This window comes from Branchiostoma floridae, chromosome 5 (assembly GCF_000003815.2).
Source record: "Branchiostoma floridae strain S238N-H82 chromosome 5, Bfl_VNyyK, whole genome shotgun sequence".
NCBI lineage: Eukaryota > Metazoa > Chordata > Leptocardii > Amphioxiformes > Branchiostomatidae > Branchiostoma > Branchiostoma floridae.
In genome coordinates this window covers 26,516,955-26,534,369 of record NC_049983.1, presented here as the reverse complement: position 1 = coordinate 26,534,369, position 17,415 = coordinate 26,516,955, and the positions used below count along the sequence as shown (strand labels likewise).

Sequence of the window (17,415 nt, the reverse complement as noted above, 5' to 3'; positions counted from 1 at the left end):
TCTGTTTTTTGTCTTAAGTTTGTCTCATTTTCTTCATTCTGGATTTACCTTTGCGAAGAAAGTTTAATCTTGTTCCCTTTTACTGGTCCAGTCTCGGTTTCATGTTTGTTTTGCTATTGAAGCCAAAAGGAGTCATTAAGTGTTTTTTGTGGCTAAATGTCTTATTGTGTGTGCGTGTGTGTGTCAGTGTGTGTGTGTGTGTGTGTGTGTCAGCGTGTGTGTGTGTGCATGCGCGCGTGTGTGTGTGTGAGAAAGAGACTGTGTATGTCTCTGTGTGCAATTGTGTATGTGTGTGTAAGTAAGTGATTTTGAGAAAGAGAGTCAGTGTATGTTGTGTATGTGTCTGTGTGTGTACATGTGTATGTATGTGTGTGTGTGTGTGTGTGTGTAGTGGGGGGGTCTGTATGTCTGTAAGTGTTTCTTCAATTTCCATTATACAATGTTACACCATATAGTTTTAATAAGTGCTGCTATTTTTGCATTTTGCCGCCTTAGCGGCAAAATGCTCTGAGGCCAGAATAGTGGGCGTTGTGATGAACGGACCTGTTCAATACTGTAATTCCTGATTTTTTTCACTGTAATGTTATGTTCACTGTTTTCACGGAGACGACTGTAACGTGAACTTATCATTACCGATAAAAAATAATTCACAGACATTTTTCATGTGCACTTGCCTCGACAGTGAACATATAGTTCCGAGAACAAGTTCAATTTTCTCAGACCGTGAAAATTTGGTACCGTGAAGATAAAGTGATTTACAGTATCTGCTAAGAATTTGTATACTTCTTAAAAGCTCTGTCATAAGTCATTGTTTGTGGTCCGTAATTGCCCCTGATATTTCATTAAATTTAATAAATGAAGTATGATATTCCTTAGATTGGTGCAGCATATCATCAAATAATTGCTTTAACATTTAACCATGCATTAGCAATTCATAAAGATGAAATGTTTTCCAAATAAATCGAATATATATACATAACACTTACATATAGCGTCCCAGAGGCCCTTGCGAATATTCATAATTTGATCCGCGAAAGCAGTACGGCGATCCGTAAATTTCCCTACCATCTTCCCACACCCGCGGTACAAAAACTATCCGGTTCTAGAGGTAAAGTTACCCATCAAAATAAAGGATATAAGTTTCTTTTTCTTGTGATGTGTTTATTTTGCTTGTAAATTTTTAAAAATGCCAGAAATTCGCCGGTGTAAGCGGGGAGGTCGGGTCTTCGGATCCTGCTTCCACACTTCCGGGAACCCCCACTTTACTGCGCTTGCGCTTCGCCGTCTTGTCAACTTGAAAGGATTTGTCGATCTTTAATGATAAAAATCACCGAACGAATTTTATTTTTTCTTGTTTGCATTTCTATCCATAGTAGTCGCCGTTGTGATGGAGTGATGTTGAGATGAACGGACCTGTTCAATTCATGCCAAACATTTCTATACCTGTTAAAAAGGGCATTTTTTGAACACGTTCGCACTGGCGCAGTGGTTAAAGTTTACGCATTCTAAACCAATGCACCCGGTTCGATTCCGGGGAGGTAGATTTTTTTTTTCTTTTTTACACCATTAAAATACTAATTTTTACATCCATTTGGCCACACCAATTTATTTCTTTGGTTAACGGATTCGCCGCTTCGTTTTTTTGCCGAATAGAAATAAAAATTAAAAAAAAAACAACTTAAAAATGCCCCGCAACAGAGCTCACTCAAAAACAGGCAGTGTAGTGAAATTTGCTGCACTTCACGCAAATTTTAACAGGTGGCGTCTAGATCTAGATTCAGGCACATATGTGAATCTCTCCATGCGCCAATATCAGGTTTAGTTACTCTGTTCTATTTATATGACATTCTAATAACTAGAAAAAAACGTTCACACACGCAAACATTGGCAAAATGCCAGCTTTTTAAAAGCACTTGTTTAAATAAAAACATGACAGTGCATGGGCTTCTTCTCCTTCTTTCGTGTCATCACTAACTGCTAAAGCGTATGGGCTGAGTTGCATCATACTTACAGGAAATCATGCAATCCTTTACTTAACGCCCTTACACAGGACGTCACTTTTACTGAGACTAAACTTCCCTGTGTCGTTACCCTGTAGACTGCTCGGAGGCCCAGTTCAGACCGTACCAGCCCACCTACACTGGACAGTCTGCAATCCACAACAACCAGGAGATTGGTAAGTCGTCTCTTTCTGTCTCCATCTTTTCCTCTTCTTCTTCTTCTGGGACTAGATTCCAGATCTCGGGACGAGCCACCAGAAATAGCCACAAATTGAACGGTCATATGTGTAGAACTAACCGATATAGCAACTCACCGATTCCCTATATATGAGCAATCTGCTCAATGCATCCGGACCATAATTCCAGCATTAGTCATTGTCATATCCATGTCACCCAAATAATACTCCCGTGTTATCAGACAATCTTCCAAATGAAATTTTAACCTATGTATGTTATGTAAATAGTACTCATTCCTAGTAACGTGTAATATTTGAATCTTTTATTGTGTGTTTTGAATGTGAATTGAATACAATTCAGTGGTCACACTGCGAATTTTTCAATAAAGTCATCATCTCATTTCTTCCATCCCTCCCTCCTGATGAGGGTAGAGTTAACTGTAGGCATTTCTTGCTCTTGTTTAATTTTCTGAAATGAAAAGTACAGGCTCTATACAGTATGACTTATTTCTGTACTCTGAAAGTCAAATAGATTACAAATGATATTTCCATCATTCCGATTGAGCTACTTCATTCCTGACCTGAACAAAAATGGATTTAGATGATAACTGTGTCCTGTCATGATTTGATAAATATGATCATCAGTCACGTGATGTACAACAGAACTCCAAGACCAACCGGAGTTATATAAAAACAAACTTGCCATACTATCATTTTCCATAGAAATCGCTGACTCAATCTCTTTGCTCCATGGTTAGCAAGGGAAAAGATAGGGCCAGCGGTTTCTACCAAGAATGGTACCCAGGCTATCAAACTTTGTCAAACCTGTACTAAATGCCAACTGATCTCCTCCCAAAGGTTTTGGGAAGAGAGTGGCGAAACCAAAAGGCCCCAGGGATCCACCAAAGAACTGGTTCCGGAAGGCCAAAGGAAAAGACACGCTATCAGCCTGATGAAGTCACTGTGCTGATGGTGTGTACACGTGTGTGTGTACATGTTTGGGGTTGTTTGGGGATATACACAGTATCGCATAACAGAAAAAAAGACAAAGCCCACAGCAAAGTGTCATGGGGACTACAGCAAAGCACCATGGGAACAACAGCAAAGCAATATGGGAAAACTACAAAGCACAACACGTGGGAGCAACAGCAAAGCAATATGGGAACAACTACAAAGCAGTATGGGAACAGCAGCAAAGCAGTATGGGAACAGCAGCAAAGCAGTATGGGAACAGCAGCAAAGCAGTATGGGAACAGCAGCAAAGCAGTATGGGAACAGCAGCAAAGCAGTATGGGAACAACTGTTGCGGCAAAGAAGTATGGGAACAGCAGCAAAGCAGTATGGGAACAAGTAGAAAGTGGTATGGGAACAACTGTTACAGCAAAAAGTATGGGAACAAAGACTTAGAATACCATGGCAATAATGTCAGTGGCAGCAATGGACAAAACTGTAGCACAATCAAAATGCTGCTGAAATGTCATGAATGTTATTTTCCTTGTCATATAACTGTGTGTATGGCAGATTACAAATCACTACTATATAGAAGTGCAGACTGCCAAAGCTTTAATCATCCCAAACTCTTTGGCAGTCAAGTCACATGGTGGAGAAAAATTATAACAAAATGTTGTAACATTTCCACTTAGTAGGTTAGACAGACCTAATTTCTGATAGACTAGATCCAAGTGGAAGTAATAGCAGAAGAGAAATTATATTGCCAATGAAACTGCTGTTCGGTGTAAATGATATTGGCAAGTTAGGTAGTTGATAAACATGTACAATGTACGTTATGTTTTTCAAACTAACATGTTGACAATGCATGGTTTATAAGTTTTCTTATTCAATATAAGCTGGTGTTAGGATGAACCTTAATGGCTGAGGGACCAGTGCAAGGATAGCAGTTTTGGGGAATGTTATTCACTTTTCTTCCCTGAACTCTTTAAGTGTTTGCTACAGATCTGAGACCATTTTATCCTGATATGATTGGTTTAAGATTAAGTAAGGAGGAGACTCATTGCTTTGAGATGGTGGTTTTAATTTCAAAGCCAGAGACAGCATTGAATAATATCTATTGAATGATTATCGTTTATGCTCTGAGGATTTTCAATGAATGTTAGGTACCTGTTTATTAGCAAAGTTTTTCCTGCCATTTGATGTAATTTTTCAATCTTATTGAAAGCTTTTATGAAAATGCAAATTCTTCCAATGTGTATGCAGATGAATAGAATAATGTGTACAAAGCTGGACCAGGTGTTCAATGTTCTTTTCTAGAAATAATGTCATAGGTCAGAAGTTATAGGTCAAAAGGAAAGGATTGCAGGTAGTAGGTTAGTTTATTCAATTTGATAGCTGGGGTGGGAAATATTGTGTCAAAGGCCAGTTTCAAGTTCATAACTTGGAATAACCCCAAACACAAAGGTTAGAGGTTGTAGGTTATATAGGTTATAGGTTAATCAGAGGCTCATACTTAACATAATTGGTATATAGCAATTAAAACTGCAGTATGTTTTCTCAATATACATGTATATTTTATGAAATTCAAGGTGACAAAATGTATCAAAAGGCAAATGATTTTTAACAATTGTAAAATTTGGTTTATGTAAAATGGATATATTGTTTATGTAATATGGTAAATTTTTATTTATAAGTTTATATTAAACTTGGAATGCAATTAATCTTTTTCACTGCAACTAATGAGCATATGATATAGCAAACTGTTTTTTATGCTGGGCAAAAGCTACTATCACTTTGTTTTTTAAAGGTATTGTAGAGATAATGGATCAGGAATATTATGATAACATTGTTAATTAATAATTAATATTATTATAACAATAAAGCTATGGCTGTTGTCTACACAAATGATATGCTATGGAGCTAGTAGAGTGACTGCACTTATCCTACATGTTTTAACCTTCAAAAAGCGCCATTCCCATAAATGTATAGCTGAGGCCATACAATCTTAACATTTGGGTTCTCAGATTCACTTGATTTTAAGATTTGTTATGTGAAGATCCTACATTCCAATCAGTATGTAAATCTGGTTCGAAATCAACTGTTTCAAATTCTGACTAGCATGTTGTTACAACTTTGTGCCTTCCAACAATGTGGATTCGCTTTTTCCATTTTGCCCACCCTCCCAAAGTGTTTTCTGCCAAAATCTGAGAATCTAGAAGATAATTTTGCATGGCCTAAGAGTTTTTCTACCCTTCCTGTCAGAATTTTTCTGTTTTTCGTAACATCTTAGGGCCGATGCCTTTTTTATCCCGGCAATGAAATTGTGACATTTCAATCTGAATGAATGAATTTTATTGCTCGACAATTGTACAGGATACAACGTATGGCAACGGCTACTACACTAATCTGATGACATTGTTTATTGGTAATACATTTGTTGTATTGTTCTATATATACATGTATCCATTTTAAAACGTAGTTAAGTAAATATGGTCACTGTACACAGTTGGTTGCTATACAGAGATGGTCGTCATACACAGTTGATCACTAAAAAAGATAATCTGATTATGTCATGGTCACTATGTTATAGAAGGTTCATCCATAATAATTCAAAAGGTTTCTCATCTTCGATGTGATACAATTCTATGTTCCATGGCAAAACTTGAATCAAAGGCATGAAGAATTATAAGACTTTTCTACAGAAATACTATTGCAATATTGAAAAGCATCAATAAAGATTATGAAATATATACATATGTCAATTCATGTAGTCACATGTTCATATGGTACATCCACAGAAATAAATACATCTGTCCTCAGTGCTCAACCACACACGGGTAAACATTCCTGTCCCTGGTGCTGAACACCATCCACACATTCAAGTAAACATTCCTGTCCCTGGTGCTGAACACCATCCACACATTCAAGTAAACATTCCTGTCCCTGGTGCTGAACACCATCCACACATTCAAGTAAACATTCCTGTCCCTGGTGCTGAACACCATCCACACATTCAAGTAAACATTCCTGTCCCTGGTGCTGAACACCATCCACACATTCAAGTAAACACACCTGTCCCTGGTGCTGAACACCATCCACACATTCAAGTAAACATTCCTGTCCCTGGTGCTGAACACCATCCACACATTCAAGTAAACATTCCTGTCCCTGGTGCTGAACACCATCCACACATTCAAGTAAACATTCCTGTCCCTGGTGCTGAACACCATCCACACATTCAAGTAAACATTCCTGTCCCTGGTGCTGAACACCATCCACACATTCAAGTAAACATTCCTGTCCCTGGTGCTGAACACCACTCACACACATACAACTTGTCCCTTGTGCTGAACACCATCCACACACAGGTAAACAAACCTGTCTCTGGTGCTGAACACCATCCACACACAGGTAAGCACACCTGTCCCTTGTGTTGAACACCATCCACACACAGGCGAACACACTTGCCCCTGGTGCTGAACACCATCCACACACAGGTAAACACACCTGTCCCTGGTGCTTAACGCCATCTACACACAGGTAAACACACCTGTCCCTGGTACTGAACACCATCCACACAGAGGTACACACATCTGTCCTTGGTGCTGAACACCATCCACACACAGATATACATACCTGTCGCTGGTGCTGAACACCACACACTTAAACACACCTGTCATTGGTGCTGAATACCATTCACACGCAGATAAACATTCCTGTCCATGGTGCTGAACAGTTCAAAATGTTCTACTGATTCCTTCCAAATATTGAAATACGCCCTACAGTTACATCATCATTTTTGACAAGAAACAAACATTTCAACATCTCTTCATGATTACTAAGGGTCGACTAACATTGTATAAGCACATGCTTAGCGCAATAGCACACAGCGATCAAATCAGTTTAGGTATTAAATCCAAGACATAACGCTAACAGAGAGTTATAGATTATCCCATCTTGATTCTAAATAAGTCGCTTTCATCACATATAATATATTGCCATGTGCAGGCGTGATTCGTCTTTTATGCGAAGTTTTAAATCAAAGTCACAGGAATGCTGATTTGCTTTGCTTTGCTTTAGTACAAATGTATGTACATGATTAGCATTAGGTTCATTTGTGTTGTAAATGAAATTTGAATATTGGTAAAGTACATTATGAGAGGAAGGCTTAAACTTACGTCATGAACACTTTAAATGGGACATACTTAAATTGTCGGCTACTCTTTTTTGCTAATTATAGGACGTAACGTCACGGCCACGTTACTGCAGAAACGGGTCGTAAGTGCCAGTTAACCTGTGTCGCCCCCGTCTCTGTTCAATGTCCGGCGTGTTCAACAGTAGGAATGACCTTTAACGGAAAACTGTTCTATAGAAGGCGGCACCTAAGGTGCCGGTACGCTCGGTTTGTTCCACGCGGTTCGAACTGACAATAAATAGGATCACCTACGGTGCACAGAGCCTAACCACTATTTTCGACACTGACCGCCACGGCGTGCGGACATACAAGCGAGCTGCTCCCGCGGTACAAGCCGCAGCCCTGCCAGGCGTTTTAGGTTTTAAATAATGGTGACAATAAAGTCTAATGAATAGATATACCCCATAATTATCTTTCTGCAATGGTAATTCACGTCAAGTCTGTCGGCCAGTCAACAGTACGGTTGGCTGCCGGGCCGGGAACCACCTGGCACATGAAGCGATACGGCCGATTACATGGGAAGTCGCTCCACAGCGTTGCGTCAAAAATGACGCAATCCTTCACCTTGGCGTCGCGTTCTCTCTTACTTGGTCTGCTCCTTGCCCACGAGCTGAAGTTACCAAGTGCAGAACCGTCCACCCACTCAAAGCGCCCTTCTTTGCGCTGATCGTGCAGGCCGATCCAGTAGCTGATGCCAGGACGTTGCAAGGAGACCAGAAAGATGTTGCTCGCACCGTCTCGGGGCATGGCGAGGGTGCCGCCGTCATCACGACAGGCCGCGGCTGCTGTGCTGAAGTACGTAGGAGTGTCGAAGGCCTTGTAGCAGATTCCGCGGAACTTTGTATAATCTTTGGGACAAGCTGCGGGAATGAACATCTTCGATGCATAAGATATTTTAAGAACTCAAACATTCGCAAGGATTATTCATTGCCTGCCTTCAAGTAAAACGACATTTTGCTTTTTGTTTGGGCAGAAAACTGCTATACTGAGCATCATGTGTATTGACTGTGAAAACGCTAAAATCAACGGGAAAAAACACATGGGACAAATGCACCAAAAAAGAGTAAAATTGTTCAAGAATTTCACATAAAACCTGACACTGACAAGGTGTATGTTTTACCTGCATCGTCAGGCAGGCACTTTGAGCTCTCTGAAGGATCAGGCATCCCAATGGTTCCCATCAACCCTCTGGGCCCATTTGGACCGGGCGGCCCGACGGGTCCCTTCAGCCCTCTGGGCCCAACTGGTCCGGGCGGCCCGTCCTTTCCCACAGGGCCAGCTGGTCCCATGGCTCCCTTTGCTCCCGGACGTCCGGGTGGCCCAGCAGACACAGGGCCAGCTGGCCCCATGGCTCCTTTCTCTCCTGGAGGTCCAGGTGGCCCGGCAGACAAATGGCCAGTTGGCCCCATGGCTCCCTTTTCTCCCACAGGGCCAGCTGGCCCCATGGCTCCTTTCTCTCCGGGAGGTCCAGGTGGCCCGGCAGACACAGGGCCGACCGGACCCATAGCTCCCTTTGCTCCCGGAGATCCAGGAGGCTCGACAGACCCAGCCGCCTCTGCCGTGTCGTCTACCCGAAAGTCCCAGGCATTTGTCGTGTCGAGATGACGGGAATGTGAAGAATACAATGTTTGAACACGTGATATGTCTAGTTATGTACTATCAATCACATCAACCATGAAGCAAACATGTTCATATATTTCTATCATTGTTTAAAATCGAACGGAGGATGAACTAAGTCGTAGATTATGCTACTAGCAGTTTGTAAATAGATTTCGACCTGTATTCGTGAAATTAAGGGGGTCAGACATACACATTTCTTCATTGTTCTTTCCATTGTCCATTGTATCATACAACCAAACGACAGCAAATAAAACAAACCGCTCTTGCATTGGTCCACAACTGTCAAGATCTTCACCTGGCCACCAATTAATAGGGGAGATAGCGGGCCAAAACTTTTACTTTTCGCCATGTCGCAAACTGTAGCTTTGGGCCGGCTAACTCATCTGGTATGTTATCTGTCTGTTTGGCCAATTTGTACTGTTTTCAAGTGACATGTGGAAGTAGAGGCTGCCCTCTTGCTACAAAGTTGAAACTCTGTGAAATATCAGCATACTCACGTTTCAGCTCCTTTACTTGGGCGCGAAGTTCTTCTATCTCCCCGGCGAATTTAACTGTGTATAAAAAAATATTGCCGATAGGTTTTACAAAACTCTATGAAACATTTTAGAAAGATTTCAAATAGCCGCTAGAGGGCTCAAATATACACCAATAGGTACCTACAACGCTAACATCATTATGACAGTACAGTCAAACCTGTCTATAGCGGCCACTCAAGGGACTGGTCAAAATTGGCCACTATAGAGAGGTGGCCACTATAGAGAAAATGCTGGTTAATTGACCACAAGCAATAAGTTACACATGGTTTTAGTACCCATTGATCTTCATTCACATAATAAAGTACTATACATGCACTGCAATGATTGTTAGTACTGTATGAATGAAGACAATAAAAGCTAAATAAAAGTTTTAAATGTTCTACAGTTGATTTTGTCTGAAGAGACCGGTATCGTCATATTTCTTTGATAATTCGCCGTCCATGCGTTCCCTCGCGCGTTCATACGTCAGATTCCACCATTATGCTAATGTGGTACTCACAAGAAAAGCCTGTCATTTTAGAATTATCTCTTAATAAATGTAGGAATAAATCACCAAAGTCTTAAGTTCATTATTTTATCTGTGTAACAATTTATTTAGAATGTTTTTGTAATGTAAATTAACCTCAGTGATAGTGTGTTAGAACGTAACTTTACCACAATGTACCTCCGTAATAGTGGTGTCGTCTGTTGACCTTATATGACCTCGTTTGTCGGCGGTAAAGCAGTTTTGTTTGGAAATAAAGAGGTTTTAAATCCGGCGCAAGGTGACGATACGGCTGCTGTATGGCCAAATGCGTGCCGCACCGTAGATCAGCCGGCCGCCGTGGCCGTAATCGGCAGTGTTTCTGTATCTGCGGGACCGGAAATCGTGTGGCCGTGGCCGCGTTGGGCAGGTGGCCGCTAAGCCTATTTCTTAATCATTACGAATACACCTTTCTCACGCGGCGGCCATGATAGATCGAAGAAGAGGTCAATGAGGCAAACAGACAAAACTTATTTCTAAAATCAGGTCCCATTTAGTTTTCCCCCAAACCACACAAATTTTCATGATATAAGATAGAATAATAAATATTACTTGAAGTGTTATGCACCGAAAGATGTACCAATTTAGAGTAGTGTAGACTGGACCCATAGTCCCTTAAGAGATGCAAAATAACAACATGATAATGCAAATTTGTAACGAATTTGCAGCCATTCACTTATTGGTCGATTTCCTAATTGGCAGGCTACCATTGGTCGAACTGCTAATTATGATGGACAGCCTTTTGTTTGCCACATTGAACTCGTTTTAGATCTATCATGGCCGCCGCGTGAGAAAGGTGTTTCCAAGGGACCGACAAAAAGTGGCCACTACGGCCAGGTGGCCGGTATGCAAAGGTGGCCGCTAATACAGGTTTGACTGTATGTCCAGAACACAAGGTCTCAAAAACTGAATTTCACTGCAGTACCTTCGAAAGCACACTAGGGGGCTCATCGTCGAACTTGACCTTTGTTTCCTGACCCCGACCCTCATATCAAATTTATTGAGGTCCATCACGATCAACAACTTCTTGAGTTATGCCTTACACAAAAAAAAAACACAATGAACTCCACTGTGACTGAATATCACCCTGTGCAACCACGCAGAGCTTTTATTTGACTCTTGGACTGAAACATTGGAACTCTAAATAATATTCTGTACCTTAATTTGTAATTTATTTGCATATTAATTTCCTAGCCTTTCTGACTATATTCAACGTTATAAAGGTAACAAAGGTCACGGAAATGGCGGTTGCTGTAACTTCATGGTTGTGAATTAAGGACTTTGTTATCCAATCTATGAATGTATGAAATTAAAATCTGACCTGCAAAATATGGTGTTATTATAACGGCAATGGCAATGGCAAACAAAGGACCAACGATATTCCACAGCATTTTACATCGCCTGGACCATTCCGCCTTGTTGCAAGTGGGCGGATTGTAAACTCCTGTGGGAGGGAAACAAAACAAACTTCCATGATTGCAGTAATTACGTCATAATTGATATTATTGATGTGATTTTATTTTTTCGCCCATTTTGAAATCAGGGGAGAAAAGTCATGGGGCTTGTTTTAGTCCATCCCTTCAATCAAAATCATATAGATATGAATTTAACTAATCAGAAAATAACGATAACAGTAAAGGATAACAGATGATAACCTCTTAACAAGAGATCATAATAACGGTAGTAAATGGTAACAAATAATTTTACATTTATGTTGAAAATGTATCCTGCTGTCGTCGGTGAGGCTGCCATTGGTTACGGAAAAGGTTTGAAGGTTGTTTCAAGGTTTGATAAGGTAAAATACCAGTCTGAGGCAGTTACGTGGATTCATGCAGCTTCTGGGAAAAACTGCCGACTTGAGATCCCGCCGGCGGTATGCAATAGAATACTGTTTAGGTACATTGATTGAAGAATCAAAGTAAGCACCACAAAGAGAGACAACAAAAGGGCTTGAAAGCGTTTTACCTGGTCTGGAGTCGTACATGGGATTTGGCACATTCGCGGCGGCGTCGGCACGTGCCTGCCAATCAGTCTGAGGGCGATGCGTGGGTGCCGCACCTGCTGGAAAAAATTACAGTATTTTATGTATTTTAAAATTTATTTGTAGAAAATACCGGGGCGTTAATGGCTAAAGGTTTATTAAAGGGTGACCCCAACGTAAAAATCTAAAAGTAGATAAAAGGAAAACATTGGTTACATCCTATTGCCTCAACATGAAGGAAAAGGAAGATGAGTTAATTTTTCTGAAGAGTTGCTCTTCCACTGGTCTTGACAGAGAAGACAGACGCTATGTACAGTATGTTCAGGTTAATTGGAAATTCTCCTAGCTCTTTTCAACAAGCACAAGGCATATACGACCATTTATTGTAGCGTGCATATCGGGGGAGCAACTAGTAAATTGAACTCGCGGCTTGTTGGTCGTGGGGCAGGGTCACTTACCACTGGACTGCGCACCGTGCCACGCTACTACAAAATATTGGGCAACAAGCTCACGGGATAGCAGCAATGACCGGTCGTCACTTTGCAATTTCAGCCTTCTAAGTTTAAACATCTTACAAAGATACCTGCGTCACTTGTCTCGGACTGCTGCTGCCCTTCCAATCGAAACATGTTTTGTAAGGTTTCTGCACAGCAAAAACACGTCCTGCTCCTGGCAAGGCGCCTGCCGACTCCAGAGTAGTCCCAGACTCAAAGAAATATAAAGCCTTACATCACAACATCAGAAACCAGAGATGAAAGTAACTTATGTAAGCTGGGCAACACCGCCCACACCGAGACAAATTATGTGAACATGTAATCGGTTTGGTCGCTAAATATTTGACGATTATTAGAAACAGACTTTAGGAATTTTTGCTTGTTGCCAGGTAAAACCAAATTGTAAACGTTTATAGGACCATTCATGAATAAACCTACCGCAAATAAACGCTGTTTGTTTCTCCATCGCCACACCTGTACAGCATTAATCTCCAAGCAGATCCTACGGTAGAATAAGATAGTGTCAAAAGCTGGCACAGGAGTGAAGCGTGCCTTGGAGTGTGTATGCGACCCCAGTGCCCGTTTGACTCCCTTTGACAGCTATAATCCTTGGCCAGCTTTGATACTGTCTTATGGCACCGTAGGATCTGCTTGAAGATTATGCAGCATGATGTTGACAATTTGTCGGCGAATCGGAAACGGTCACCGACCTTTAAAATGGTCGTCCAGCTTCGTAAAGGTCGTCGCCTTTATCTGAAGGGGGGGGGGGTGTAGGGCCAAAAAACAAAACGTATACAAAGCAATATTTCTATCACAAATGTATGGCAGTAGAGTGATGGTAACAAAAATATTGAGAGAAAAAAAGAAAGTGTATAATGGGATGGGGAGGCCTTGAATAGCACACAGTACGGGAGGGCTGGGGCCGTCCATGAATGCATGAATATTTCATGACGCTTTGTGCGTCGGCGTTCATTTGGAAAATGGGCGTGTGACACGTTATAATGTGAGCGTAGCACCAATGTGACAGGCATAAAATAAATATGATACTCCAAATAGCAGTTTCTCAATCAACTTTAAAACGTCAGATGTTTCAGGTAACGGCACAAACTGTATATTCGACACCCCTTTTATCCGACACTTTTCATCACCTATCTGTCAGTAAAAATCTACCGCTGGCATGCAAATTCTTTCTAGTGCTTTATAAAACCAGTAACAAGTATGACATAAAACCTTGAAAATTTGAGCTCTCAAAGATCGTATGTTGGAGCAGCAAGCTAATCAATCTTCCGGTGTGTTTTCCTGCCGTTAATGAAGCCGTGGGGCGGGGGCAGAGGTCATGATTTCGAGGGATCTTACATAGACGACTTGCACACTTCCCATAATTCACAGTGCTAGGGATACGGATGTAGTGACCCGTGAGGTCATCGGGGGATACCAACTAACAGCTACAGTGGTTAGTGCTGGCTACTTTATACTTCTGGCCACAAACTTGTAAAATTCTCAGCTCTAATAATAGTAGTACTATATTTATCGTACAACTCATTAGTTTATATGCTTTGCCGCCGTCGTACTAAAGGTTTTAGCTGGTTTCACCCTGGTTTCGCACCCTGGACAATGGTGGTAACATCCATATCCGTAACCCTGGCGCTATGAATTTTAAAACCTGTCCGAACTGCTCAGGACGCCCGGCCCTAACTTGTCTATAATTATAAAAGCAAGTGCGGTACCACTCTCTTGTCATTCTGATTAAAACTTTTGAATAAAAGGTAAAGCGGGAAATTGTTATGTCGCAGCCGTCATTCTTTTGACACCTTTTCGACTTAACAAATACCCATTTGGTAAGCCTCAGTTTCATCAGCGAGACCAACAAGCTGTGTGCCCAGAGATTAATGATGTTCTTAGTTCGGTTTGAAGTGTTTGTATATCAACATTGGGTAAGCATGAGAATTACCATAGGAATATGGTGAAAAATGACTCGCGCCTGGCAACAGGTGGCCACACCCGTCCAAGGACATGATGTTTTTCTGTACAGACCAAAGATGTGACGATGTCTACGTCAATCGCAGAGATGGACAGACATTAACTGGGCGCGACCGCGGTATAACCATGGCAACAACCATGGAAACATGGTAAACATAGTTCGCACTAGGCAACAGATGACGTCAAACAGCCAAGGACACGATGTTTTTCTCAACCGACCGAAAACCAGACGATCCCGGCGTCACTTGCAGAGACGGACTAACCATGGCCGGACGGGACCGCCGGGCCACGAGGAGCCGACTGGTCTCCGCTGGAATCGCCTGTTGGCTGCTGATTGTCACGGGTAGGGAATATACTATTTTTCCCTGTGCGATATTTGCATGTAGCTTTTTTTCCAAATTACAGTTCCAACTGACTGACCAGACATGGCAACACCCTTCACTCAGTGATACCCCAGTAGGAGTGGTTCGAGGGTGGTAAAGAAGAAGAATGAATGAATCCATAATTCTAGGTAGAAGCCAAGTTAGCTATGACAGAGCCTTAGAACAGCTGTCACTTACTTCCCTGGACCTGAGACACCGTAATCTTTGCGTGAAAATTGCATTGTCCATATCAAAATGCCCCATGGACACCTTCTCTAGTTAGTAGACCCCTAAACAGAGAAGGCTATACGGCAGAACACTGAGGACAAACGACAACTTTAAGGCGGTTCAGGTGCAGAACCTCCAGATTTAAGACTAGTACTTAACATTTTAGTGTAGAGTTATATGAATTTTAAGAATGCTCTCTGTCTCATTCCCCGATTCAGCCAGGTAATGCTATAACGGTACGTTTGTTGTTGCAAATAAGCCTGTCATCTATTTATTTATTGCAATGTGTGACCAGAACTCTGTACCTGTACACATAGTTAGGTGCAGGTTCGAGCCTGAACGCCATATGTGCCTGTGCTTCGACAAACTAAACACTTTGCCCATAGGATAACATTTTTAAGGCAGGTAAACTCTGTCTCAAATATGGCATATTCGTTCAAACATTCGTTCTTGAAAATTATGTAAAATTCTAGATACTCTTTCTTGTAGATTACCACACATGCTGGCAACTTACTGCCAAAAAGCACTCGTATTTTGCACATATTTCACAAAACATGCAACAGGTGACCACACCCATTCAAGGACACAGGGTCCAGGTCTGCAGTACAGAGGCTGTTAAAGTGTTTTGAGCACCTTCTATCTGGCCCTGTCCTGTAGTCCCGGGCGATTTAATTCTGGAAGAATGCAGGAACAGTCGCCTGCTTGTCCACACATCCAACCACCCAGTTCCAACCTCACATCCCAGTTCCAACCACACATCCCAGTTCCAACCACACATCCCAGTTCTGTCCCTGTAGACTGGAAAACCCATAAGTTACACACCGTTCGGACAATGACGGAAATAGGCAGCAATGCCTCGGAGTGCAACCGCCACTTTATCGTGTCATGTACACGGAACTTGTTTTATTTCTCTTATTCTGACTCTCTTTCCAAAATTTCCATGAAGTCTATTTCTCTTATATCCTACAGTTGTTTTCAAATGTTCATATTTTTTCATGTTGAAGTATGGAGTGGCAAGCTGTGCGAATAAAAGAAGCAATCAACCATATTCTAAAGATACATAAAACCTCTGAATATTTGATGAGACATGGCCTCGCGTTTTGTGCACGACGAAAGCAAGATATTAAACCCAAGGCCAAAGAGCAGTTTTCCAGAATAAATCTTCATATTCTGTATTTTTAACTTTAAGGCGGTTCAGGTGCAGAACCTCCAGATTTAAGGTCTATTACTTAACATTTAATGTAGAGTTGTTGAATGATTTTTAAGAATGCTCTCTGTCTCATTCCCCTATTCAGCCAGGCAATGTTGTAACGGTATGCTTGTTATTGCAAATAAGCCAGTCATCTATTTGCAATGTGTGACCAGAACTCTGTACCTGTACACATAGTTAGGTGCAGGTTCGAACGTGAACGCCATATGTGCCTGTGCTTCGACAAACTGAACACTTTGCCCATAGGATAACATTTTAAAGGCAGGTAAACTCTGTCATATTCGTTCAAACATTCGTTCTTTCAAGAAATTTAGGTAAAATTCTAGATACTTTTTCTTGTAGATTACCGCACATGATGGCAACTTACTGCCAAAAAGCACGCGTATTTTGCACATATTTTGCACAAAAACTGCAACAGGTGACCACACCCATCCAAGGACACGGGGTCCAGATCTGCAGTACAGAGGCTGTTAAAGTGTTTTGAGCACCTTCTATCTGGCCCTGTCATGTAGTCCAGAGTGATTTTATTCTGGAAGAATGCAGAAACAGTCGCCTGTTTGTCCACACATCCCAATTCCAACCACACATCCCAGTTCCAACCTCTCAACCCAGTTCCAACCACACATCCCAGTTCCAACCACACATCCCAGTTCCAACCACACATCCCAGTTCCAACCATACATCCCAGTTCCAACCACACGTCCCAGTTCCAACCACACATCCCAGTTCCAACAACACAAAGAAACATCCAACCACACATCCCAGTTCCAACCACACATCCCAGTTCCAACCACACATCCCAGTTCCAACCACACATCCCAGTTCCAACCTCACATCCCAGTTCCAACCACGCATCCCAGTTCCAACCTCACATCCCAGTTCCAACCACACATCCCAGTTCCAACCACACATCCCAGTTTCAACCACACATCCCAGTTCCAATCACACATCCAAGTTCCATCCACACATCCCAGTTCCAACCACACATCCGAGTTCCAACCACACATCCCAGTTCCAACCTCACATCCCAGTTCCAACCACACATCCCAGTTCCAACCTCACATCCCAGTTCCAACCTCACATCCCAGTTCCAACCACACATCCCAGTTCCAACCACGCATCCCAGTTCCAACCACACATGCCAGTTCTGTCCCTGTAG

General features: G+C 41.9%; 2 protein-coding genes across 2 annotated transcripts in view; one reads left to right on the top strand and one right to left on the bottom strand.

Annotated features, from left to right (window-relative positions):
• Positions 1 to 3,510, top strand: part of LOC118416388 (tyrosine-protein phosphatase non-receptor type 12-like) — a 30,824-nt gene extending 27,314 nt beyond the window's left edge. Inside the window, exons 17-18 of the mRNA XM_035821484.1 lie at positions 2,099 to 2,176; positions 3,035 to 3,510. Coding sequence (XP_035677377.1) covers positions 2,099 to 2,176; positions 3,035 to 3,129 — 173 coding nt within the window. The 3' untranslated portion in view covers positions 3,130 to 3,510. The remainder of the gene's footprint in view (positions 1 to 2,098; positions 2,177 to 3,034) is intronic.
• A 4,241-nt stretch (positions 3,511 to 7,751) lies between these two features.
• LOC118416387 (collectin-12-like) lies at positions 7,752 to 8,731 on the bottom strand. The gene is made up of 2 exons (XM_035821482.1): positions 8,443 to 8,731; positions 7,752 to 8,182 (listed from the first exon to the last, which is right to left on the bottom strand). The coding sequence occupies exons 1-2, from the start codon at positions 8,729 to 8,731 to the stop codon at positions 7,752 to 7,754; spliced, it is 720 nt and encodes a 239-aa protein (XP_035677375.1).
• Positions 8,732 to 17,415: the final 8,684 nt, after the last annotated feature.